The sequence below is a fragment of the Phascolarctos cinereus genome, unplaced genomic scaffold (genome assembly GCF_003287225.1).
Source record: "Phascolarctos cinereus isolate Bilbo 61053 unplaced genomic scaffold, phaCin_HiC Scaffold_2;HRSCAF=192, whole genome shotgun sequence".
Classification (NCBI taxonomy): domain Eukaryota; kingdom Metazoa; phylum Chordata; class Mammalia; order Diprotodontia; family Phascolarctidae; genus Phascolarctos; species Phascolarctos cinereus.
The window spans coordinates 135,779,022-135,804,150 of NW_027555625.1; the positions used below are offsets into that span (position 1 = coordinate 135,779,022).

Sequence of the window (25,129 nt, forward strand, 5' to 3'; positions counted from 1 at the left end):
AAATCACACATGGTTTAGAGTCAGGAGGACCACAGTTTTCAAAGAGGGAGCAAATAAAACATAAAAACCTATAAATGTAGAACCAATTAGTAAGAGATACCACACTCATTTTTCAATTTTTTTGGCATACAGCAAAAATTAATAAATATAGTAAATTATAAGTGGAATGAGATACTTAACACACATTAGTAATAAATGAAGCAGGAACAATAATTACATTGAATTTCATGGAACCACATTCCATGTCTGTCTTAAAGATTTCTGAGCACGTACATTGCAGAAGTAATAGCAAAACAAACATCTGAGATATGCTTTTATTTGAAAGAGCAAATTACTTGCACATGTAAATTCCAATTTTAAACTCAAGTATTATTTCTCCATAACAACAACTGTGAGGTAGATATCCACATAGTAATAAATGATTTAAGTCACTTTTGTTTTCTTGTTGCAGTAGTGAAGATTTACCACTGAAAAGCCAGAAATTGTGGTGGTTGTGATATCTGACCAATGAGCAGAGTTTGAGCAACTGTCTGGACTTCCCAGATAATTGGTCAATTTAATATGTACTCCTGGGGGTACTCTGTGTCATCACTTTGATTTGTGTGATTTTTACCCTGAATCATGGGAATTATGACTGATTTCAAACACTGATTAAAAAATGAAGTGCTTAACTTGGTTGGAGGTTTAAATATATTAAATTTAAAATCTCTTTACATCCATCACCAGAATTGAATGCAATGAACATAAGGTCCATAAATTTTAAAATGTCCTTTTTTTAACTTGATGTGAGTTTCAAATATTACAGTTCTTAAAATGCTACAAATTATGATAAAAATACCTTTACCCAAATAGGAAAATAGAACCAATGTTTATCAGAATTGTAATAGAAGGTAGTGTAGGTAGAGTATACATAATGAAAATTTCCTTTTGTAACAGGATAATTCAATTTTGTACACTAAGCCAGATTTATTCTTGAATTGAAGGATTCTAGAATCCCTTAGTTTAGTAAATGTAGGTGTAGTTAAAATTCTTATACCTGCTGTTCGTCCCTTTTGTGATGAGTCACTGTAGGAATTAAGGTTTTATAAACAATAGTGAGAAAGTACCTAGTCTATTCTCTGCCTGTGACTTACACCTAAATTATCCCATAGAAATTATTGTATTAAAACACTTTCAGAGATATATTCTGGTCTTTTCTCCAAATGATAAATCTCCAAATCCTTCCTACCTAAACAGAATATGGTACAATGTCACTTTTCATATTTCTTTTGTTCTGCTGTAGACATCAACAGACAGTTATTGTCCTCCAGCACAGAAAAAGCTGAAATAAGGCCATCATTATTGACATTTCAGAGTCAGTACCAAGTTAATGTCTCTATCTGAATGAATTACAAATAGGATTTTCTGATTGTTTCCCTCTTGATGCCAATGACAGTATTATACACAGTAAGGGCTCAATAAATGTTCACCAATAAGGCTAATAGTTTTCATTATCTGTCATCACTGATACATTAGGAACTAGCTGTCACTTCATACTGTTACTGTGACAAAGCTCATTAAAGAACTATGCCAGGTTAAGTCAGTTGAGGAATTTTAAGAGCACATGTCAACTCCCAGGAAAAGAATTATTTTTTCTTAGTCATTCTGTCATCCCACCAATGCGTAACACACTTCAGGCTTGAACTGAATGAAGTAACAGGTTCTCTTCTAGTAATGTTTAATTAATGTTTATGATTCAGCTACAAGTTTTGTAGTCAATTCATGAGAGTTGGCTTTATTCCTGTTGGATTCACCCAACTACCATAATTTAGCCATTTCATTCAGCTTCCTGGATTCAGTTTTCCCCTTTTCAAATTTTCTGTTATATGATTTCTCTTTGAAAAGATCAAGCTACTGATTTAAGTATTACAATTATTAAGTGTTTTGGTTAAGAAGAAATGTATGTATGTTTTGTTCAATCAACAAACATTGAGTGCTTACTATTTGTAAGGCATTGCACTAAGCTATGAAATTTGGAATTTATTAAAAATTGTTTTATGTAAGTCAATGTATGAACTAAATGAATCCTGTACAAGGTTCAAGTTCATTTAGCTTTAACTGATAAACGTAGTTATGCAGGAATGGAAAAGCAAAATTGTGTTGCAAATGCACAAAACATAGTAAATGCTAAAAGATATTGACTTTTAAAATTTTATGTAACATATTACTATACAAGAAAATATCCAGTATAATTATTTATATTTCATTATAGGAAGGTAGTGGATAAATTGCATATTTAATAATAACTTTCTACATAGCCAGTTGGTTTAGTTTTGAGGGATAGGCAAAGTCAAGATATAAAAATATTCCTTTTTACTTAATCCCCCCCATAGTGACTTTTCCAGAAGATATTATTTTTATATAGCTAGTTATTGAACAAATAGACATTGCTTAGATGGTTATAAATCTAGCTTCAGTATTAACAACCTCCAATACACTGATACAGTTCCAGTTAGCAAAATTTCCTAAGATAATTTTGAATCTGCAAAATGATGAAATTCAAGTGTTTTGTTATGGTTCCCTTGAATGGTTTTCCACATAAGCTCAAGCAACATTCATTTATTTCATCTGTTTTAGCCTTTGTGTTAGTACTTCTCGATACATGATGGAAATGTATATAAGCAATAAAAAGATAACAAAGAAATCATCTAGAAATCCTAGAATTCCAAACAAGGCTTCAGGAACAAAATCCAAGGGTGATATCAGATAGAAAAAGGCTCCCAGTAAACAAAGTAATATCCTGATGCGGAACATCCAGAAAAGGCCCCCAACTGAAAACATTTCCCTGAATGCATGTCTCAGTAAAGTGGGCAGATCCATAATTCTTTCCACAATCTGGCAGGAGGGAAAAACAAACATATTTATATACTTGGTTTTCAATACATTATATTTCACAATATGAACTTCTCAATCCCAGAATACTGATGCTACCACATCGATGAACTGTATCTTATAATTAGCCAATCCTTATTTAATTACTGGCTTCTTTTAAAATAGGTATACTGTTAGTACCACATACATATATGTTGTATATATACATATTACACACACACACACAAAATACATATAGATACCAAGTATCTATAATTTCATTAACATGGAACTCCTTCCATCAATGCAGACTGCATTTAGCCTATTATATAATTTAGTAGATTTAGAAAGTTGCCTAAGGTTCAGAAAGGTTAAGTCTATGGCCACACAGCTACTAAAAGGCAAGAGCAAAATTTGAGCCTGGGTCTTCCTGATTCAAAGCCTAGCTCTTTACTACTCAGCCACAATGCCTCTCTCTGTCTCTCACTAATACAATATTTGAAACAAACTAAAGGGTCAACCCACTTTGAAGATTACTGGAAATCAAAATGTCAAGTTGCCTCTGAGTTGAGATAAGCAAAAGTAAAACAATGCATTCATTACATGGCATTTTTGAGATGTAAACCTGTAAGAACCACTTTGGTGACTGAAAAGTAAAGAAAGCAGTGCCTGTTTGAATCAGAGTTTTGCTTGCCCAAGTATTAGCTTTAAACTAATGACTCTAGTCATTAGTTTATTTGAGCAGGACCTGTCTAGTCATTTGACTACTATCTGAAATGAAAGATTTTTAATAAGGATAGCTGGAAACATGAGTCACCAGGTGGTTATGATTATCATCAAAAAAGCTAAAAAGAAATTTGGTCTTGTAAAATTAATTTGAAGTAAAATATATAGTTTATATTTTTTACAAGTAAAATGCAAAATCTTAAAATGACATTGTAAAACTGACAGGTTTCCAATTTTGAAAGATATTTTATTTTTAATATAACTTCCTGTATGTTCAATTTGAGTAATTTGGTGGTTAGATAAACTCAAGATATTACTAAAACATCTGTTTTTACTTAATATTAGTATAAATAATAACTTTTAAAATATTTTCTAGCTAAATAATGAACAAATACATAGCTATAGAGAATTATTAATTTTAACCTCCTATTAGTGCTTCCAACATGCTAATTATAAGTCTTGTTATATACTGCTGTTTTTCTAAGATTTTTGATAATTCACAAAATACATTAAAAAATATTCTCTTGTGCCAAAAATGCTACTTTCCCTCATCTACACTGCTTAATATTCTTCCTAATTATGCTCCTTTCTATGTGGCCCTTCTTGACATGGCTAACTTGTGCCCCCATCACCAACTCCTTCTCTTGATCCTATTTCTTCCCATCTTCTTGATCTTACTTCATCAGTTACCCTCTCTTTCATGTATCTTCAATCTTTCCTTCTTTCTGTCAGCTTACTTAGTTACTCCCTATTTTTAGAAAATCCTTCCTTTGACTTGGCTAGTCCCTCAAGCTATTATACTATATCTTCTGCCAAAATCCTAGAGTAGTTAATACACACGCTTACTCCTAAATTCCTGACAATATGCTTCTGTTCCCTCTATTCTATTGGAATCACTCATTCTAATATTGTTTAATTTAATGATCTGTTAACTGTTTTTATCTTCTTTGAACTTTCTGACACTATTGACTATCCTCATCCTTTTAATACCCTCTCCACCTTTGTCTTTTGTGATACAGAATTCTTGGTGCGTACCTCTCTCATACTTTTCTCATCATTCCTATTTCTTTTTCTACCCCTTAAACATGGGGGGCCCTCTAAGGTTGTCCTCCCTCTTTATATATACATATACCTTTAGTGATCCCATCAACTCCCAGAACTTCAGTCACTACCCCTATGGAAATGACCTCCCCAAATCTCTATCTGTACCCCCTAAACTTTCCTTAAAACTACAGTGCTATATTTCTAACTGCCTATTAGATACTGCCACCTAGATGACGCCCCAGGGGCAACTCAAACTCAATATTTCTAAAACTTAATTCATCATTCCCTCCCTTCTTCCTTAAACTTTGTCCCTCCCCTTAACTTCTCAAGTAATGTTGATGATGCAGTATGACCACTATCTGTCAAGCTTATAATCGTAGAGCTACCTGATCCTTCTCACAGCTACCCTGTCTTTTTACACTCCTGTTATCTTATGGAATAATGTAATAAACTTCTTTTGGTTTTTCTGCCCCTACTGTATCCCCTCTACAATTCACCCTTCAAACCTTCTCTTCCTAAATCACTACTTGGACAATATAACTCTATTCTAAAGCTTCTTTAGCTCCCCACTGCCTACTGAATAAACCCATTCCTAGCGTTCAGAGCTCTCCCTCCAGAATCTTGTTTCAACCTGATCATAAACTACTCCCTTTCATGTATTTTATATTCCAGGTAAACTGGACTACTCTGTTCCTGTCTTACTCTTTCCTCTTTCTCTTGAGGTCTTCCTGGATTCCTGGAATGAACTCCCTAGATCTTTAGCTATATTGCTGAAATTCCTTCCTTCAGGGCCCAACTTAATTGTTAATTCCTTTATGAAGCCTTCTCTTGCCTTCTTTCTCCTCAGTTGAAAATGATCTCTCTCCTTCCTCATATTTTTCGCTGCACATACTTCAACCTCTCAAGGGAGAGCAATGATTAGAAGGCTGGATTGGAGGCAGCAAGACCTGAGTGTGAATCTGACTTTGGACATTTATTATTATCCTTGTGACCCTGAAAGTCACTTAAACTTTTAGCCTCAGTTTCTTCATTTGTAAAATGGGCATAATAAACAGCCTCACAGGATTGGAGGATCAATTGATGTAACACAGATAAAAGTGTTTTGTAAGCACTAAAGTATTATATGTTTGTCACTATTACCACATCCTCCCTGGTATCATAATTATTTTTCAATATATCATCCTTCCCCTCAAACTGCATTGAAGCTTATAAGCTTCTTGAGAGCAGGATCTATGTCACACCCACACCTTTTGTATCCCTATCATGTAGCCTATCACTTTCTGCATAGTATATATCATTTTGGAAATTATCTATGATAATTCTTGTGTTTTAGACAGGTTAGCTTTTTTAAAGGCTGTTGGTTTGTTTTCAAAGACTAATTAAACACAGTGGTGGACAATGTTCAATTCCTGTCTCAGACACATTTTATCCCTGTGACCCTGGACAAGTCATTGAAGCTGTCTGCCTCAGTTTCCTCATCTGTAAAATGGGGATAATAATAACAGCTGTGAGAATCAAATAAGATAATACTTGTAAAGTGCTCTGAAAATCTTAAAGCAATATATAAATGCCAGCTATTATCAGTGAGGTATGGAAGATTTTTGGATTAAAGATGGTTCAGAAAGTTCCAAAATCCCTTGTACTGAACAAAACATACTTAGTATAGCTAAACAAGGAAGCTCACACATTGCCTTAACATGTAAAGGTCTGTGCCCCTCAATCCTACCTACATGCTTTTATTTGCATGACACCACTGAACAAGGTATGATCATGTATGATTTGTAAGAATGGATCTTGGTACATTCTGGATGCTTGCTTATTGGTAATAATACATTTTATGGTAAATTGTAAAAATTCTTCTAGAGTCATTTATAAAACTTTTGAAGATACCAGACTAAAACTGCAAAACTGAGAGTATATTTTAGTTTACCAAACATTTTCTCTGGGCAACTAAAATAAAATCATCAAAAAGTTTCAGATTGATTACAATGATGTATAAAAAATATAGCCTAGGAATGAGGCCTGACCAAAGGACGTTGTTGGGAGCATTATAGTTAAGAGCAAAACTATCAAGTTCTAACTTATTCTCATTTTTTTCAGTATATCTGTGTGTGCATAATTCTCCATTTCTCTCCAGTTTGACCATTACAATTGTGGTTACTAGTCTCTATTTTTTCCTTTACCACTGCCCTCCAAACAAAACCTAATAATTATATAAACAGACTTTTAAAAAAAGTTTTAGTGTTATATTTGGGGATTGCTATTTTGTTTCATTTAGCCCCTTCCTCCCAACTTAAAAGATTAAAATAATCCATTTTTTTAAATAAAAGAAATTTATTCCTTGGGAGAACTGGGTAAGGTTACTGAGTCAGTGATTGACAAAAGTGAAGGAAGAAGCAAATGTCCAAGAGCGTATTCAATACATATTGGTGGCAAGGCTTCCATAGTCAAAGAACACTTGTTAAGATAATTTGCTTTACAAAAATAGAGGATCAAAATGACTACTACTCTGCCACTTTGATGTTACTTACTGATCTGGGTTGTCCTGAGAATCTTCGATTATAGTCATTAATATCTTGATGCAATTCTGAGACATCCTGAGTCTGATTATCTTCACCAAAAACTGGTAAGAGTAAGGTAACCTGTATAAAACAAACCCCCCCCCAAAAAGTCATTTTTTAATACTCCTGCAACTCTTCAGGGATATAAATGACAAATTGCTTAATTTTTCAATAACATAATGGTTCATGATAAAATAATAAAATAGTGTTCATCTGTGTGTGCCTTTATTCATCAGAATAAGAAATGCTTAATTTGAGTCCTATTTATTTCTTTTAATGAAAACAAAATTGGGGGAAAAATGGATAATCAAATACAGTGCTCATTTATTTACAATTATTTAAATACCTATAATATAAACACTGAATATACCCACTCTCTAGTTCTAATTTTTTTTGTTACCACGAGGAACTAATATGACAGCTGTTTTTTTGGCCTGGGGATATTGGGTGATATAAGAATGATAGAAAAACACAAGATACAAAATGGTACAAAAATGTGATTATTTTGAGGAGTAAATAAATGAAGGTAATATCTGTATTATCTGGGATTTTGATTTCCATTAAGACCTTCAAGTCAGTAATACTTAAGACATTGATAAGTCCTTATTTGTAGTACAAAGGTACCTAGTCTAACTATTGTCATTTAAATATATTAACATAAGGCCATTAACTCTTAATCATTCATGGGGGGAAAGAGGGAGGACTGCTAAAGACAATCTACCCCATGAGTATTAAGAAATGTATTCTAGTTCTAAATAAATGGTGATGGTTTTAGGACAACATACAAAATATTAGGAGCTGAAATCTGGCTAGCCGTGGAGGAGAGGAGGGAGTCTTTTGCAGGCCTTTCAACTTATAAGTGGGCCAAAAGACAGCACAACATCCTTTTGTCACTTTCCACTGTGTCTGAAAGTCAGATAAAGCAGGAGATACTAAAGGCGAATGAAAATGAAAGAAAAAGGAGTCAATATGATATGAGAGAAAGGAGGAAGCCAGGATAAAGATAGAAGAAGCAGAAATTTTGTTTTAAATGAAAAATAACAGACTTGCTATATAATAAATCAAGTGCCTTTTTGATGAGTATTTATTAGGAAATTACTGACTAGGGGAAGCAAGTTTCTAGTCAACTGTACAGTGTTTTTTGTCTGTTCCATGATAACCTTCAAAGAACTGACAAAATATGGCACTTAATTGGCATCAAGAGATGCTATAGTGGGGCAGCTAGGAGGCCCAGTGGATAGAGCACTGGCCCTGGATTCAGGAGGACCTGAGTTCAAATCTGGCCTCAGACACATAACACTAGCTGTGTGACCCTGGGCAAGTCACTTAACCCCACTGCCTAGCCAAAAACAAAAACAAAAAAGATGCTATAAATTAAATGTGTGGTTCAGTTCATCACTTTGACAGAAAATACTGCTCTTATGTAAATTTAAAACAATTCGATAAAATTTGTCCTTGTTGGAAATCAATGATAACACTGAGTGATGTCTATAGTTTATACTTAGTTTTTAAGCACTTAAGAGGGTTAAAAGCTTTAGCCAATAATGTAATATTATATAATTTTGATGAAGCGCCTGTTTCAATTTAGCTTCTTGTTCTTTCATGTCTTTCTTAGGAATTGAATGATTTTTAATACAATTTTACTACTATCTGGCATGTATGGGGTATTCCAGGAGGACTAACCTTTGGTGTGAGGGCTTGCCAAGCCCTTTTCAGAGCTGCTCACGCACCTTTGGTATCAACCTGATTCACCCAATTCTCACCTGTGGCTCCAAGAAGCTGTAGCATGTGCAGTGGCCACACCACACTGTCTTGGCAGATGTACTTAAACTAGGCTAAAGGTAACTGACAGGCCTCAAACCTGTTGGTGAATTAGAGGGATGTCTACCCCAAACATATAAAGATTTTCCCCAGCAGAATGGGTGGATGAGAAAAATTTGTTCCAACAGCCATGAAGGTGGCTTAAGCAGGCCTGTGGAGCACTTAGAGCTTGGTCAGACATCAAAGATGTCAAGGTCATCCACTTCATCCCAGGTCATCGCTAGTCATCTTGACTTTTGTCCTGCCACTGGACTTTGATGACTTGGGAAGAGAGAAGAGAGTGAGCTGATAACTTTGTGCAATTCTACCTTACTTTCACAAGCCAAGACATCACCTATGATGTCAATGGTCACTTTCAAAAACAAAGGACAAACAAGAACAACAACAACTATATTAAGTGTGGTCTGTGAAAAATCAACTCAACAAGTACAAGATGAGTGAAACGTGGCTAGACAATAGTTCATATGAAAAGTACCTGGTCTCTAGACTGCAAGCACTAAGTCGTGGCAACCAAAACAGCTAACATGGACTATACATAAATGGAAACATACACAGTGTCTACAGCAGCCAGGGACAGAATACATTTGCAGTATTCAGTTTCAGAAGCCAGAATTTAAGAAATACACTGACTGACAAGGTAGAAAGTAGCCAGAAGAAGAAAACTAGGATAATAAAGACCATTTAGACCACTCCATCTAAGGACGAGCTGAAAGAAATGAAGATTTTTTATCTTGAAGAAGAGAAGACTTATGGGAAACAATATTCAACAGACCATCATGTAAGACAGAGATTAAACTTTTTTGCTGAGTTTCAAAGGGTAAAATGTTAGGATTAATATATATAAGCTACAGAAGATTTAGGCTTAATATAAGGAAAAACTTTCTTGCAATTAGATCTGTTTGAAAATTGAATGTGCTGCCTTTGGAAGCAATGAGCTCCTCATATCTGGATTTCAAGCAGGGCCTAGATGACTACTTGTTAAGAAATATGGTATAAGAGATTTTTTTTTCATCAATAGCATTTTTTCCAGTTACATGTAGCATTCATTTATGTAAAATTTTGAGTTCCAAATTTTTTCTTCCTTCCTTCCTTTCCCCTCTCCAAGACAGCAAGCAATCTGATATAAGTTATACATGTAAAATCAGTTAAACATCACAGGTGATGTCTTTGGAATTGTGAGGGATCTGGCTCATCACTATAGACATGTCATAAATATGGGTGGAACTCATCATGGCATCTCCCATGGTGGCCATTCTCTTCTCAGGCAGCACAGTAAATCGCTGGGGTGTCTTGCTACTATGAATAGCCTCTTCATTACTTTTTCTTAGTTCAATCAGTTCAGGTGTGTCCATCCCAGGTGGAACTGACAAAAAGACCACAGAGATTATGAGACCACTGTGTGCACAGGTAATGAAGCCTGTTTCATCAGGTTATCTTCAGCACTCTCTTCCTCCTCCTGAGCATGGCAACCAAAGGAGCCACTCTCAAGAATGGGAGAAGTCAGTCCAGGGATTTTCAAGGTGGGGCAGAAAGGAGGAGGTTCATATCGCTGCATAGCAATCAGCCACAGAGGAAGAACTTTGTGGGTATTTAGTCCAACTGGCATCCTCAATGAAATCCTCAACTCATCAGACAAATCTCCTGGCTACTTCTCCTTCAACTGTGTCTCAGCCTCTTTCCCTTCATAGTAAAGGTCCTTGTGAATTGTCAGCTTCAGCTTGGTCTGCCACTTGAAGAAGGCATCATGTAGTTTCTGGTAGTCAATGTCAATCTTCCCCATCTTGAGTAGAACCTTCTCTCAAATTTTTGACTTCATGGTCTTCTGTTCTTCCTTCTCCTGAATTCCTGTTCATTGATAAAGTCTAGCAATTCAAAAAGTGGCTTCTCAATCCCCTGCTTGCCCTGAAAGTATCTGTACTGAAAGCACCAGTGGCCTGGCACTGGTATCGAGTTCCTTGTGGTCTTCAGGTGCACCAAAAGCTTGGGGTCCTGAGCTTTGACATCATAGATCCCTACCACATCTGGCAGGCCACAAGTTGTTTCAGTTCGGCCACAGTAAAACTGTTCATCCTCTGCAATTTCTTCTTGGAGAGTTTGGGAGCCTCAGGTTTCTTTTCCTGTCTATCATCATTGCTGTCATTGTCACTGTCTTTGTGCTCTTCCTCAAAGCCTTTCTTTCTTGGGAGCTGCAGTTTTCTGGCTTGTCTGATGTCTAATTAATTGTCTAATATAGCCGAACATGCTGCCAAAAATTATGTTAGCTTTTAAAATATCATATCACATCCATGGCTCATTAATATGAATACTTTACAGTTTATAAAGCATTTTCACTACACTACCTCATTAGGTATATGTAAAAAGTAATCCCTGGTGTCATGGAACTCAAATGCTAGAATTTATCTCTTACTTTCAGTTCTGGTGGCCCCCAGCACATTTATAGTGCTTTTCCTTTGTGTTAATTTGCTTTACATCCCATCGTTAATATTTCATCACCCCTTTGTCAAATTTCTAAAAGATTATTAATGAGATCAAATATAAAGTATAAGTTGTAAGTGTAAAGTTGTAAGCCTTAAAGCATTATATAAATGTCAGGTGCTACTACTATTACTGCAGGCTGTACAAATCTAGCACCTACTGAATACCTCTCAAGATAGAACTTGGTGGCTATTCTGATTATATGTCAGAAGCTCAGTTTTTCAAGGACTAACATGACATTTCCCCACATTACAATAAATATGGACCTCAAAATATCTTAGAGAACCCAACGAATAAGCTGCACCAGACCAAACTGTCACATACAATAACTAGACATAACATGGGTGATTCATAATAAGAACAAAGTGATTAATAGATGTCACCACCCCAAATATTCATAATCTCTAAGCTACATGAAAATTCGAAGGTATGGAGACCTAGCTTAGAAAACCAAAATCACGTGATAAACAGAATGAGGTACATAGTCTCTCTTTGTGTGCTGTTGAAGTTGTACTCATTATTTCTCAGTGAACCTACAAAAGATGAGTTCATATGCTAATACTTTTGTTCAATTAAAAAAGCAGTTATTTTATCCTCTGGTGCCCTGGTCAATAAAACATCTAACCCCCACCAAAAAGATTAGAAGAATGAGGTTATAATCATAATGCAATCACCCCCATAATGCAACCTGTCTTCTCTCCCAGTTAAAGCTTTCTTAACCATGCTGACATTTCAGTCATGATAGTTTAAGTTGCAGATTTTAGTGAGCCACTTCCCTCACTCTTGTTTCCTTTACACAAAGAATCAAATAACCAATTTAAAACAATGGTCACATGCAAATTTCAATTTATTTTGGATAGTGCAATATGGTCACAAAACAGAACATTTTTTTGTTTGTCGTTTTGAGCTATTCAGACTCTCTGTCTCCTACTCACATTATAAAGTAAACTAAGAAAAAAGTCATCTTTTCATATCAAGTAGTTCATAGTAAGTGTACATATAAATGCTTAAGCGTGATTAGAAACTTCTTTTTGATAATGCAGCAATGACTTCTAACTTCTTTGGTGACTTCAAGGATAATTCAGTTTTATTAAGATTATGTATTTAGTTTTGATTCTTGAATAAAAAGGCAAAATAAAAGCACTAGATAAATTTAGTTCTGTGAACGAAACAAAAAATAATTGGTTAATTTGGCCGCCAAAAATGAACATATTTGAAAATTAAACTAACATTAAAAATATTTCATGGATTCAACACGTTACCGTTTGTCTGCAGATTGGACAACTAATGGCCCCAAGCCACGAACCATATCGCCAATATGCAATAATGCAGGTACCTGGTAAAAGAAAACAATGACAGGTGGTTGAAAGTTTATTATTTGATGAGACAGTTTCAAGTTTGATATATTTTTATATGATCAACAGAGTTGTAACTAGAAATTCTTGTGCCCTGGGCAAATTCAGATGAAGCAATAGAGTGAGGGGAAGGGGATGGAGGACAGAGATGGGGCCACAGAAGTCAATCTATCCCCTGTGGGTGCAGTCATACTAGGAGGGGGCAGCTTGGCCCATAAGTCATTCAGGGAGGATGTGGCAATAGAAGAAAGTGGCATAGGAGTCATGTTCTGGTGATGGGCAAGGCAATGGAAACAATCATTCAATGTATGGGATAGTCTAATTGTCCACCACTTGGAAGGAAGAGTACCCCTTAGATTTCAATATCTTTGAGAAAAGAACATTGTGGTACCATCCTGGTTCTAGCTCTGATAACCAGCTTACTATATAAACATATATATTATTACAGCCAAAAAATTTAGCAATTAACTTAATAGTTATTCTAAACATGTATAATCAAGTAAACATGCAAATTAAGCAACAATTAACATTTAAATTTTTTTTCATTTAAATTAAAGATTAGGTTATATATAGGCTACAGATACCCTAACATTCATACTGGTTCCATGAAAACACTACAATCAAGTAAAATAACATTACCAGGGGAAAAATTAGTTAATCAGTCAAATGATATTAGAACAGGTTTCTGCAAAATTATAATTGACTTCATTTAACCTTTATTAACAATATTGTTGCAAAATGACAGTTGTTGAGGAAATTTTATAAGGTTGAATATTTTGTGTAAATTAATTCAAATGTTTTATACCTAAATATAAAATATTATAACATGAAAGGAATATAATTATAGATGTAATTACCACCTCTATACTGATGATTCTCATGTCTACCTATCTTGTCCCAAATTTTCTGCTGACCTCCAGTTTTGCATCTCCAACTGTCTTTCAGATATCTCAAATTGGACATCTAGTAGATAATCTTAAACTCAATGTGTCTAAAATGGAACTCATTATCTTCCCCCCCAAACCCCGCCCGCAGCCCCCTCCCCACCTTCCCTATTTCCTTAGAGGGCAATACCATCCTCCCAATCCCCCTCGGCCTCACAACCTAGAAGTCATTTTAGACACCTCATTATCTGTCAATTCCCCCACCCTCCTATCCAATCTATTCCCAAGGTCTGTTGATTTCACCTTTGCAACATCTCTTAAGTACTCCCCTTCTCTGCTCTGTCACTGCCACCATTCTAGTACAGGTCTTCATCATCTCATGCCTAGACTACTGCGATAGACTGTTGGTGGGTCTGCCTGCCTCAACTCTCTCCCCACTCCAATCCATTCTGCATTCAGCCACTAAAGCGATTTTTGTAAAGTACAGGTCCCATCATGTCTCCCTCCTACAATAAACTCCAGTGGTTTCCTACTGCCTCCAGGATCAAATACAAAATGCTCTAGTTGGCATTTAAAGCATTTGATGACCTAGCTCCCTCCTACCTTTCCAGCCTTCTTACATCTTACACCCCAACACACACTCTTTGATCTAGTGACACTGGCCTCTTGGCTGTGCCACAAACAAGACATTCCATCTCTTGGCTCTGGGCATTTTCTCTGGCTGTCTGCCATTGCCTGGAATGTTCTCCCTTCTCAACTCCAACTACTGATCTCCCTGGCTTCCTTTAAGTCCCAACTAAAATCCTACTCTTTCTATAACAAGCTTTCCTCACCCCTCTTAATTCTAATTCCTTTTCTTGGTTAATTATTTCCTATTTATCCTGTATATAGCTTGTTTTGTATATATTTATTTGCATTTTGTCTCCTCCATTATATTGTAAATAATAATTAATGTTATAGTAATGGATTACAGAATACATACACAAACAAGAAAATAGAGGATGGTAAAAATGAGACTATATTACTTTATTAGAGTCATTTTAATTATGTCTGTTACACTAAATAGTGAAAGCTGATTTTATGTACAATCTTTTTGTCTGTTTCTGTGTATTTGAAAGGTTATATGTAAGGGCTATTGAATTTAAAATTTAAACATTTTTTAAAGAAAGCTATAAGCACAATTCTTCAAATCAAAAAACATTTCTTATTGCTTTGAGACCTGAGAATAATAAAGCCACTTAAACAACTGTAAACCAGTATTTATTGAGCATGTACTATATTGTACATGCTGAGGGACAGAAGAGGGATGGATGCTGGGAGAGAGGCTGTATACAAAGAGTATAATACTGAGCCCTGCAATTAATTTAACATCCCAAATTAGCACCTGAAGTGGATGTATTTTAAGTTCTTCCCACTTACTTCTTGAAAATACTTGTAGACAGTTTAATTATCTCAAGTCTCAAATGTTTTTTTTCCCCCAGAATGGTTGAATCAATTTATAATTCACCACCAGACTATTAACGTAGTATGCCAATCCTCTCACGGCTTCTCCAAAACTGGCTATTTCTTTCTTTTTACATCTTCCCAATTTGGTAAGTATAAGGCCAAACCTTTAGTTATTTTCATGTGGCCTTTGCTTAATTTGGGAGCAGTCTTTCACATGCTAGCTTACAATTATTCCCTAAAAAATGTTCATATCTTTGGACCACTAACAATGGCTCATGGTCTCTTTATGTCATTCCCTGTATATCTCTGACATAAAACTTTTATCAGAGACAGCTGATGCAGATTTTTTTCCCCAAATGATAGTATTCTTTCTTATCCCAGGTAAAATAATTGTGTTTCTGCAAAATTTCATCTCTGCCTCTTAGAATCCCTTGTTTTCATCATGACTACTCAAGAGACACCTACTGCACACAGGCTTTCACAGTTCCCACCAGGTGCTAGTGCCCCCCCCTTTACTTTATATTTTTTCATAAATACAAATTTTATGTATTTATGGACATGTTGTTTCTTCCAGTAGAATGTAAACCCCTGAGGACATGGACTATTGCATTTTTATTTCTATATGCTCAGCATTTATCATTGGTGCCTTGCACACAGTAGATATTTAATGAATACTGACAGACTGATAAACTTAATTTAATCTGTGTATTTTGTTTGCTACAATCTTCTCTAACCTGTGGTACAGTGGAAAGAATGCTAGATTTGGAGTCAGAAGACCTGTGTTTGAACCCTGGTTCCACCATTTATGTGACACTAGACCCACTCATTTAACTTTTCTGAGCTTGGCTCTTCATCTGTGTAAAATGAAGGAGTTGGACTAGATGACCTCTAAGATTCCTTCCAATGGTAAAGCCGGGATTTCTTGATCCCCTGTTTTGTTAAGAACTTTGTTCCAACCCTGGCTGTGAAGGGTATTTTCTAATATGCTCCTTTAATTATTTTTTTGTAATGTGGTCTTTTATATCTTGTATGGCTTGTGGTCTTGTATCTCCTTGAAGTTTTTTGTGGTATGTGGTATACAATGCTTGGTCTGATCCACTTTCTGAAGAAATACACTGCAGTTTTCCCAGGAGTTGCTATTAAAGAGAATCGTTCCTTCCCCTAATAGTTTATGTTCCTAGGCTTATTAAGTGCTGGGCTGCCCTGGAATTAAACTGTTTCTGATTCTTCTTTAGGTTCTTTTTCTGTACCACTAGGTTACTTTTTCTTTTTTAAACCAGTGCCAAATATTTTGCTGATTCCTGCTTTATAATATAGGTTGAGATCTGAAAGAGCTAGTCTCCACTCCTCCATCCTCCCCTTGCCCCTTCCTTAGTACTTGTCCCCAACGTTTCCTTTACAATTCAGGAGATTTCTGTGCCTCCAAATGAAATTATTTTATTTAATTCAATTCTATGAAGTAACCTCTTGGTAGTATGCTTACTGTAGCACTAAAATCTTCAAATTAATTTAGTTAGTATCATCATTTTTATCATATTGGGGCTGCCCAATCATGAGCAATACCTATCCTTCCAAATGAATGTCTTTATATAGGTAGTCATAGGAACTCTGATACTCCAACACCCTTATTTTCAGATAAAGAAAATTATGCATAGAAAAGTTAAATGACTTACCCAGGGTCACACAGCTAATAAGTATGTGATGCAGAATAAGAACCAAGGGCTTCTAGATTCCAGTCCAGAGCCCTATACACTATACCAAACTTCCTATTTTGTAACTGTATTATAGAATTCTTTTTTTTAAATATAAATTTATTTATTTTTAGTTTTCAATATTCACTTCCACAACTTTTTGAGTTCCAAATTTCTTACCCCTCCCCCACCCCAAGATGGCATGCATTCTGATTGCCCCTTCCCCTGGTCTGCCTTCTCTTCTACCTCTCCCCTCTCCCTTCTCTTATCCCCTTCCCCTTCTATTTTCCTGTAGAGCAGGATAGACTTCTGTACCCCATTTCCTGCATTTCTTATTTCCCAGTTGCATGTGAAAACATTATTTTTGAAAACATGTGTTTTTAAAACTTTAGGTTTCAGATTTTCTCCCTTCCTCCCTCCCCACCCATCCTCATTGAAAAGGCAAGCAACTCAATATAGGTTGTACATGTGCAGTTATGCAAAACACTTCCTTAGTAGACATGTTGTGAAAAACTAATTCTATTTCCCTTAATCCTATCCTGCCCTCCCATTTATTCTATTCTTTCTTTTGACCCTGTCCCTCCTCAGAAGTATTTGCTTCTGATTACCCCCTTTCCCAATCTGCCCTCCTCTCTATCATCCCCCTGCTCTCTTGTCCCCTTCTCCCCCTATTTTCCTGTAGGGTAAGACAGATTTCCATACCCAATTGAATGTGTATGTTATTCCTCCTTAAGCCAAATCCTATGAGAATAAGATTCCTCATTCCCTCTCACCTTCCCCTGTTTCCCCTCCACTGTAAAGACTTTTCTTTTCTGTTTTTTTTTGTGAGATAATTTACCCATTCTACCTCTCCCTTTCTTCTCCGAGTATATCCTCTCTCATCCCTTAATTTTATTCTCCAGATATGACCCCTTAATCTTCAACTCACCCTGTGCCCTCTATCTATCTATCTATCTATCTATCTATCTTTCTATCTATCTATCTATCTATCTATCTATCTATCTATCTATCATATAATTTTTTCCTCCCTACCCTAATACTGACAAAGGCTCATGAGTTATAAATATCATCTTTCCATGCAGGAATGTAAACAGTTCAATCTTAATAAGTCTCTTATGATTTCTCTTTCCTGTTTACCTCTTCATGTTCCACTGGAGTCTGTATTTGAAAGTCAAATTTTCTATTCAGCTCTGGTCTTTTCATCAGGAATGCTTGAAAGTCCTCTATTTCACTGAATGACCATTTTTTCCCCTGAAGGATTATACTCAGTTTTGCTGGGTAGGTGATTCTTGGTTGTAATCCTATCTCCTTTGCCCTCCGGAATATTATATTCCATGCCCTGTAGTCCTTTAATGTAGAAGCTGCTAAATCTTGTGTTATCCTGATTGTGTTTCCACAGTACTTGAATTGTTTCCTTCTGGCAGCTTGTAATATTTTCTCCTTGACCTGGGAACTCTGGAATTTGGCTACAATATTCCTAGGAGTTTTCCTTTGGGGATCTCTTTCAGGAGGAGATCTGTGGATTCTTTCAATTTCTATTTTGCCCTCTGGTTCTAATATATCAGGGCAGTTTTCCTTGATAATTTCTTGAAAGATGATGTCTAGGCTCTTTTTTTTGATCATGGCTTTCAGATAGTCCAATAATTTTTAAATTCTCTCTCCTGGATCTATTTTCCAGGTCAGTTGTTTTTCCAATGAGATATTTCACATTGTTTTCTAATTTTTCATTCTTTTGGATTTGTTTTACAGTGCCTTGATTTCTCATAAAGTCACACTTCCTTTTCCATTTGGCCAATTTTTCTTTTTAGGGCATTTTTCTCCTCATTGGCTTTTTGGACCTCTTTTGCCATTTGGGTTAGGCTGTTTTTCAAGGTGTTATTTTCTTCAGTATTTTTTTGGGTCTCCTTTTGCAAGCTGTTGACTTGTTTTTCATGATTTTCTTGCATCACTCTCATTTCTCTTCCCAGTTTTTCCTCTACTTCCCTTACTTCTTCTCAAAATCCCTTTTGAGCTCTTCCAAGGCCCGGGACTGATTAAAATTTTTTTGGAGGCTCTGGATATAAGAGCTTTGATTTTGTTGTCTTCTTCTGGTTGTATATTTTGATCTTCTTTGTCACCAAAGTAAGATAATATAGTCTGACTTTTTTTGCGTTGCTTGCTCATGATCCCAGCCAATTACTTGAGTTTTAAACTCTTTGTTAAGGTAAGAGTCTGCTTCTAATGTGGACAGTGTACTGTCCCAGGCTTCAGGGGTTTGTGTAGCTGTTTTCAGAGATATTTGTAGGAACCTGTAAATTTTCAGTTCTACCAAGGTGGTATGATAAGGGGCAAGGTGTTTACTCCTTTCCTGGCCCGTGACCACAAGTATTCCTTTCTGTCCCGTAACTGTGAGGAAGGGTTCCTCTCCACAGCCACTACAAGCTCCACCACGCCAGCGCTCCTCCTCACCCCAGCACTGCCGCCCAGAACTGTGACCCAGATCCACACACATGGGCAAAGCAAGAGATTCCTGCCTCAGCACTGGCAAAGAGATCCCTGCAGTCCCTCTCTGATCAGCCACTGGATTCCCCCTCAGTCTGTGGGCCGGAAGCTCGGGAAGCAGCTGCCCCCCCCACCCAGGGCCACACTCTTGGGGAATGGAGCTAAAACCCCGCCTTCCTCTCTGACCACCGACAGAAACAGACTTTTCCCACTGACCTGCTAAGTTGTCTTTGGTATTGGTGGATTGAGGAGTCTGGAAACCTCCACAGCTGCCCGTGATTCAGTCCTCTGAGGCCTGCTCCAGGTTTGCTGCTGCGCTGTGCTGCGCTCCCAGCCCAGCGTGATACACCTCTCTGATCAATCATCCAGGTTGTCTTGGGCTGGAAATTTGTTTCACTTTGTCTTTTTGTGGGTTCTGCTGCTTCAGAATTTGTTTAGAGCCATTTTTTGTGAGTATTTGGAGGGGTTTGGGGCAGAGCTCAAGCAAGTCACTGCTTTTACTCTGCCATCTTGGCTCCGCCCCCTGTATTATAGAATTCTTGAGTATATCATGGTAGGTTGACTTCCAGGCATTTTATGCATTTTATAGTTATTTTGGGCCCAGAGATTCCACTTCTGGGCATAAATTCCAAGATATAAAAGTCAGAAAAAAAATCTTATATATACCAAAACATTCATAACAGCACTTTCTATGATATCTAAAAATTACAGACAAAGTGGATGACCATCACAATTGGGCAATGGCTAAACAAACTGAGATATGTGAATATAATGGATTGTATGAGTGAGAAATTCTGAGAAATCTGGGGAGATCTACATGAATTGATGCTGAGTAAAGTAAGGAGAACTAATATGCAAAATGAATATAAGAGTGTAAATGAAAAGAACACTAAAATTAAGCTGAACTCTGTAACTGAAATGACCAGTCTTGGGACCAGAGAAGAAAAAGGATCATTCTTTTTTGGAGAGGTGAGGGACTATCAATGCAAACTGCTGAATGTGGTATCAGACAAGGTGACTCCTCTGACAGCTGGTTTTGCTTAGGTATTTTTCTTTGTTAAAAGAGACAGCTCACCTGGTAGAGTTAGATATATTCAGAAATGACAATGATATAAAAACGAAGGTATCAATAAGATGTTAGATTAAAATGGAATAAAATATAATCAAAGAAAAATAAAATACATAAACAATAAAATAGCCAAAGCATGAGAAATACTGAAAAACTAGCTAGCTCTCATACTTACTCAACCTTTACCATATAGTCTGCCACTTTAATAACTGATCAACCACTATCCTAAATCCCTTGACTACAGGCCCTATGCTATTTCTGATCTAGTAACTTTCAACCAAGGGTCACCTTACCATCTAGTTTCTGCATTCCTGCTACTGAGTAGCTAAGCTGATCTACAGAAAAATTACAAAACTGACCTGATTTCACCGAACAAAAATGTATGGTGTGTAATGGCTTGAGCCTTCAGTATTCTTCTGAAATTCTCCTACTCATCTCTTAAATGCCCTTCTTATTCCCATAACTGCTCCAAATCTCTCTCTCTGCTAAAGCCTCTAGCCATACTGTCAAGTCCTCACATTTAAAACTGATGATAGCCTCCTTTGTTGAGATGACTGAGGCCATCCAACAAAAGGTCCCTTCAACTCTCCACCTTAAAACTTATTATCATTGCTCAAATGACTCCTTCTAAGGGGAAGAGGCATCCCAAAAGCCTTTCTTTTGTGTGAAACTGATCCCATCCTCTCCAATTTTCTCAATACTTTGCTTTGGCAACCATTTTCCTTACTCTTATGCATCTCCTTCATGATTGGCTCCTTCCAATTCAATAAACATCTATTAAAAATCTATTATAAGCAGGCACTGTGCTATATCTAGGAGATATACTAAAAAAAAAAAGACAATATTCCTGACCTCAAGGAGCTTACAACATTATGGGAGGACATATACTTTTTGGCTGGATTTGTGATTAAATTTTTTTTTAACTAGACTGCAGTGAATTGCAGAAGTTTCAGGATAATAACCAACAAAACTGAAGACCAGACATTGTCTTTGATCCTTACAGTGTCTCAGACTTCTCCAAAATAGGCATTATGCAAACGACATAAAGCAATATTCCTATAATTCAGGGAGGTTAAAACTCAATGAACTAAAAAAGGAAAAGGCTAATCTCTAACCTTAATGGCCTCACTCAGCACCTCCTCCCCCACCATACTCCCAGAAGCAAGGTTGCAAAAGCCATCCATGAGCTTGCAACAGAGCTCAACTCTACCCCTGTCCACCTCCGCCCCCACCCCATTTGTTCCCCTCTCCTCTCAATGCCATTGAGATACACAGCAGAAATTTGTTCAGGCTGCAATAGCAATGTGGCAATGCTCTCTATTATAGCTAAGCTTGGCCTGAAAACTGAGAAACAGAGAGAATGTGGATAAGACGTATGTGACTATGTGGTACTACACTAAGCCTGATGGAAAGTGCCAGCACCCAGCTGAGGCCAATTTTGTCCCCCCACCCATAAGTTACATGGGATAGAGTCCTAGGATGATGAACTGTGAATTGCCCACAGTGGGAGGAAGCTGAGACTCTTCGAGAACTAGCCTTCAGGGAAACTACAATCAATGGGGAGGGAGTCAGAAAGTGAGCAAAAGAGGAAAAGGAAGGGGGAAAAAGGATGAAATTACCAAAGATTTAGGGAGGAAGAGAATCCAATTAAAGATGATGAACATAAACAGATAAACCAACAGGGAAGATGTTAATAGCAAAGGGAAACATGACCTCCAGATGGAGAAAAAGAAAGAGTTCAAACATCTATGAATACGTATTACAAGGCAAAAGAAAATGAATCAGCACCTGATGAAGCATTCTCAAGGAGAATGGAACCACATTAGGATGTTCCTGCTTTAAAAGAGAAATAAGAATTATGAAAGCAAATTTACAGCCTGTATAGCAGAAATAATTGGCAGAATAGAAAAATGTAAATCCATAATGGAAAGTCTGACCAAAGAAACAAAAGAGAGGATAACTAATTAGTAATGCAAATACATGGAAGCGAAGGGCCATTTGGAAGAAGAGAAAACAAAAAGCAGTAATATTAAAAGAAAACATACTCTCCAAACAAGCAAAATATATCATTCTCAAAGACAAGCTGTGTAGGAAAAACTCAAGGATTATGGGGCTCCCTGAAAAACACAAGTCAAGAACCATAATGCAAGATATAATACATGAAAATTGTCCAGAAATTCTGAACATGGAAGACAGTGTCAATCAAAAGAACGTAGAGATCACCTCCAGGGAAAAAACCAAAAACCTCTTATGTTGAAAACTTCAAGACTCATAGTGGTTATATTTAACTAGTCTATTCACAAACAACAAAACCAGTAAGTAACCAGGAGAAAGGCTTTAAAATATAAAGAAAAGAAAGTTCAGTTAACACAAGACTATTCTGTTCTCATGAGAGAATAGAATATGTTCTGAAAGGCAAAGGAGCTCAAGATGCAACCCAAGATGACCTACTCTGCAAATCTGAGCCTATCCATAAACGAAAAAAGACAGACATTCCATTAAAAAGAAGCATTCAAAACACTGCTAGAAAGACAAACAGCTGAAGAAATTATTTGCATCTCAAAATACTCCCCAAACAGAAATACAAGGATAAACCAAAAACACAACCAAAAACAACAAAATAAAAAGAGACATAGGAAGATTCCTACATGTAGAACAACACCCTCTGTATCACTTACTCCAGGAATTGTTATTTCTAAGAGTGAGAGACAACAGAATAAAAGACCAGGGAGCAAGGTCTACAAGGCAAAGAAATGGTTTTAGAAGAAGGAACCCAAAATAGGTACCTCAAAAATTTTAATTCCACAAGGAATATAGATTTTGGATAATAAAATGATATAAAAATGATTAACACAAGGATATAAGTTAGAATGAAATTTTTTTTTAAAAAGGAAAAATAGAAGGAACCTTAAAGGTCATCTAGTCCCACCCCTTCATTTTATAGATGAGGAAACTGAAGCTCAGAAAGGCTAAGCAACTTACCTGTCCTCACACAGACAAAAAGTAGCAGAGCCAGGATCAAATTCAGGTCCTTTAATTCCAAATTTTGCATTCTGGGCAGCATATGTGGTACCTCCTCCTTTTACAAAAAGTCTTTCCTATTTCTCCTTAATTGTAATTCCTTCCCTCTAAAACTAGCTTGAATTTATTCTGCAATCATCTTGTTTGTACATAGTTATTTGCATGTTGTTCCTCCTCCCTCCTTTAGACTATAAATTCCTTGAGAGTAAGGCCTGTCTTTTGCCTTTCCTTATAACTCCAGCACCTAGCACACAGCCTGGCAGGCATTTAATAAATACTTGGTTTTTTAAAAAAATATTTTTATTATATTATTTTATTTTTTCCTAGTTACATGTAAAGTTTTTTTGACATCCATTTTTTAAAAATTTTGAGCTCCAAATTCTCTACTTTTCCACTTTTTGAGAAGGTAAGCAATTTGATATAGATTATACACGTGCATTCATACAAAACATATTTCCATATTAGCCATGTTGTGAAAGAAGGCACAAACCCCCCCCTCCAAAAAAAAAAGAAGAAGAAAAATAATAAAAGTTTTAAAAAGTTTTCTTCAATCTACATTCAGATTCAATCAGTTCTTTCTCTGGAGCCGGATGGCATTTTTTCATCAAAAGCCCTTCAGAGTTGTCTTGGATCACTACTGCTGAAGTCATTCATAGCTAATCATTGTACAATATTGCTGTTAATGTGTACAATGTTATCTTGGTTGTGCTCACTTCACTTTGCATCAGTTCATATAAGTCTTTCCTGAAAGCATCCTGCTTGTCACTTCTTATAGCGTAACAGCATTCCATCATAATCATATACCACAACTTGTTCAACCATTCTCCAATTGATGGGTATCCCCTCAATTTCCTATTCTTTGCCAACACAAAAAGAGCTGCTATGAATATTTTTGTACATATAGGTCCTTTTCCTTTTTCTCTGATCTTTTTAGGATATACACCGAGTAATGGTATTGCTGGATCAAAGGATATGTACAGTTTTATAGCTCTTTGGGCATAGTTCCAAATTGCTCTCCAGAATAGTTAGATCAGTTCACAGCTCCCCCAATAGTGCATTAGTGTCCTAATTTTCCACATCCCCTCCAACATTATCATTTCCTTTTCTGTCATAATAGCCAATCTGATAGGTATGAGGTATAATAAATATTTTTTATATTTCTAAATTTTTGTTCATATTTTTTGTTTATATTTTTGAAATTTGTTCTCCCCAAATCCAGGGTATATGTCAAACTGTTTTCAGCTTTCCTCTCCTACGTCACAAACTTCAAAAGAGAATGGTAACATCTCTCCATGGTTTCCATTCCAGCAACCAGTTACTCCATGAAAGTTAAAATGTCCCCATTTTTCCTGGATGAAACTATCATTGAGGTAAGTCAAGAATTTATTAATCATTTTGCTTTAGGCCAAAAGGTCTTGCACATGTCTAAGCAACTGAAATTCCTCAATCCAAGCTTCTGATCTCCTTCCCAAACTCCTCATCCATTTCTTCTTTCTGTACATGTGGTCTACGGTGTACATTAATCAATTAATTAACAAGCATTTACTAAGTAGCTACTATGTGTTGGGAATACAAAGACAAAATAACAGAATCTGTCCTCAAGCCTTGGCCCCTATGGGGGCCAAGAATAAACAAATATAAGTATTGCAAGCTCTGTAGACAAATGCAGTCTTAAAAGAGAGAGAGAGAGAGAGAGAGAGAGAGA

The 25,129-nt window shown here is 36.3% G+C and overlaps 1 protein-coding gene and 1 pseudogene across 6 annotated transcripts in view; both read right to left on the minus strand.

Annotated features, from left to right (window-relative positions):
* Positions 1-300: 300 nt before the first annotated feature.
* Positions 301-25,129, minus strand: part of RNF170 (ring finger protein 170) — a 62,949-nt gene continuing 38,120 nt past the window's right edge. For all 6 annotated transcript variants that reach the window (XM_020969616.2, XM_020969619.2, XM_078149609.1 and 3 more), the window contains 3 exons: positions 12,740-12,813; positions 7,152-7,262; positions 301-2,874 (listed from right to left, as the gene is read on the minus strand). In XM_020969616.2, coding sequence (XP_020825275.1) covers positions 2,599-2,874; positions 7,152-7,262; positions 12,740-12,813 — 461 coding nt within the window. In that variant the 3' untranslated portion in view covers positions 301-2,598. The remainder of the gene's footprint in view (positions 2,875-7,151; positions 7,263-12,739; positions 12,814-25,129) is intronic.
* Positions 7,271-11,218, minus strand: LOC144455808 (splicing factor 3B subunit 2 pseudogene; annotated as a pseudogene).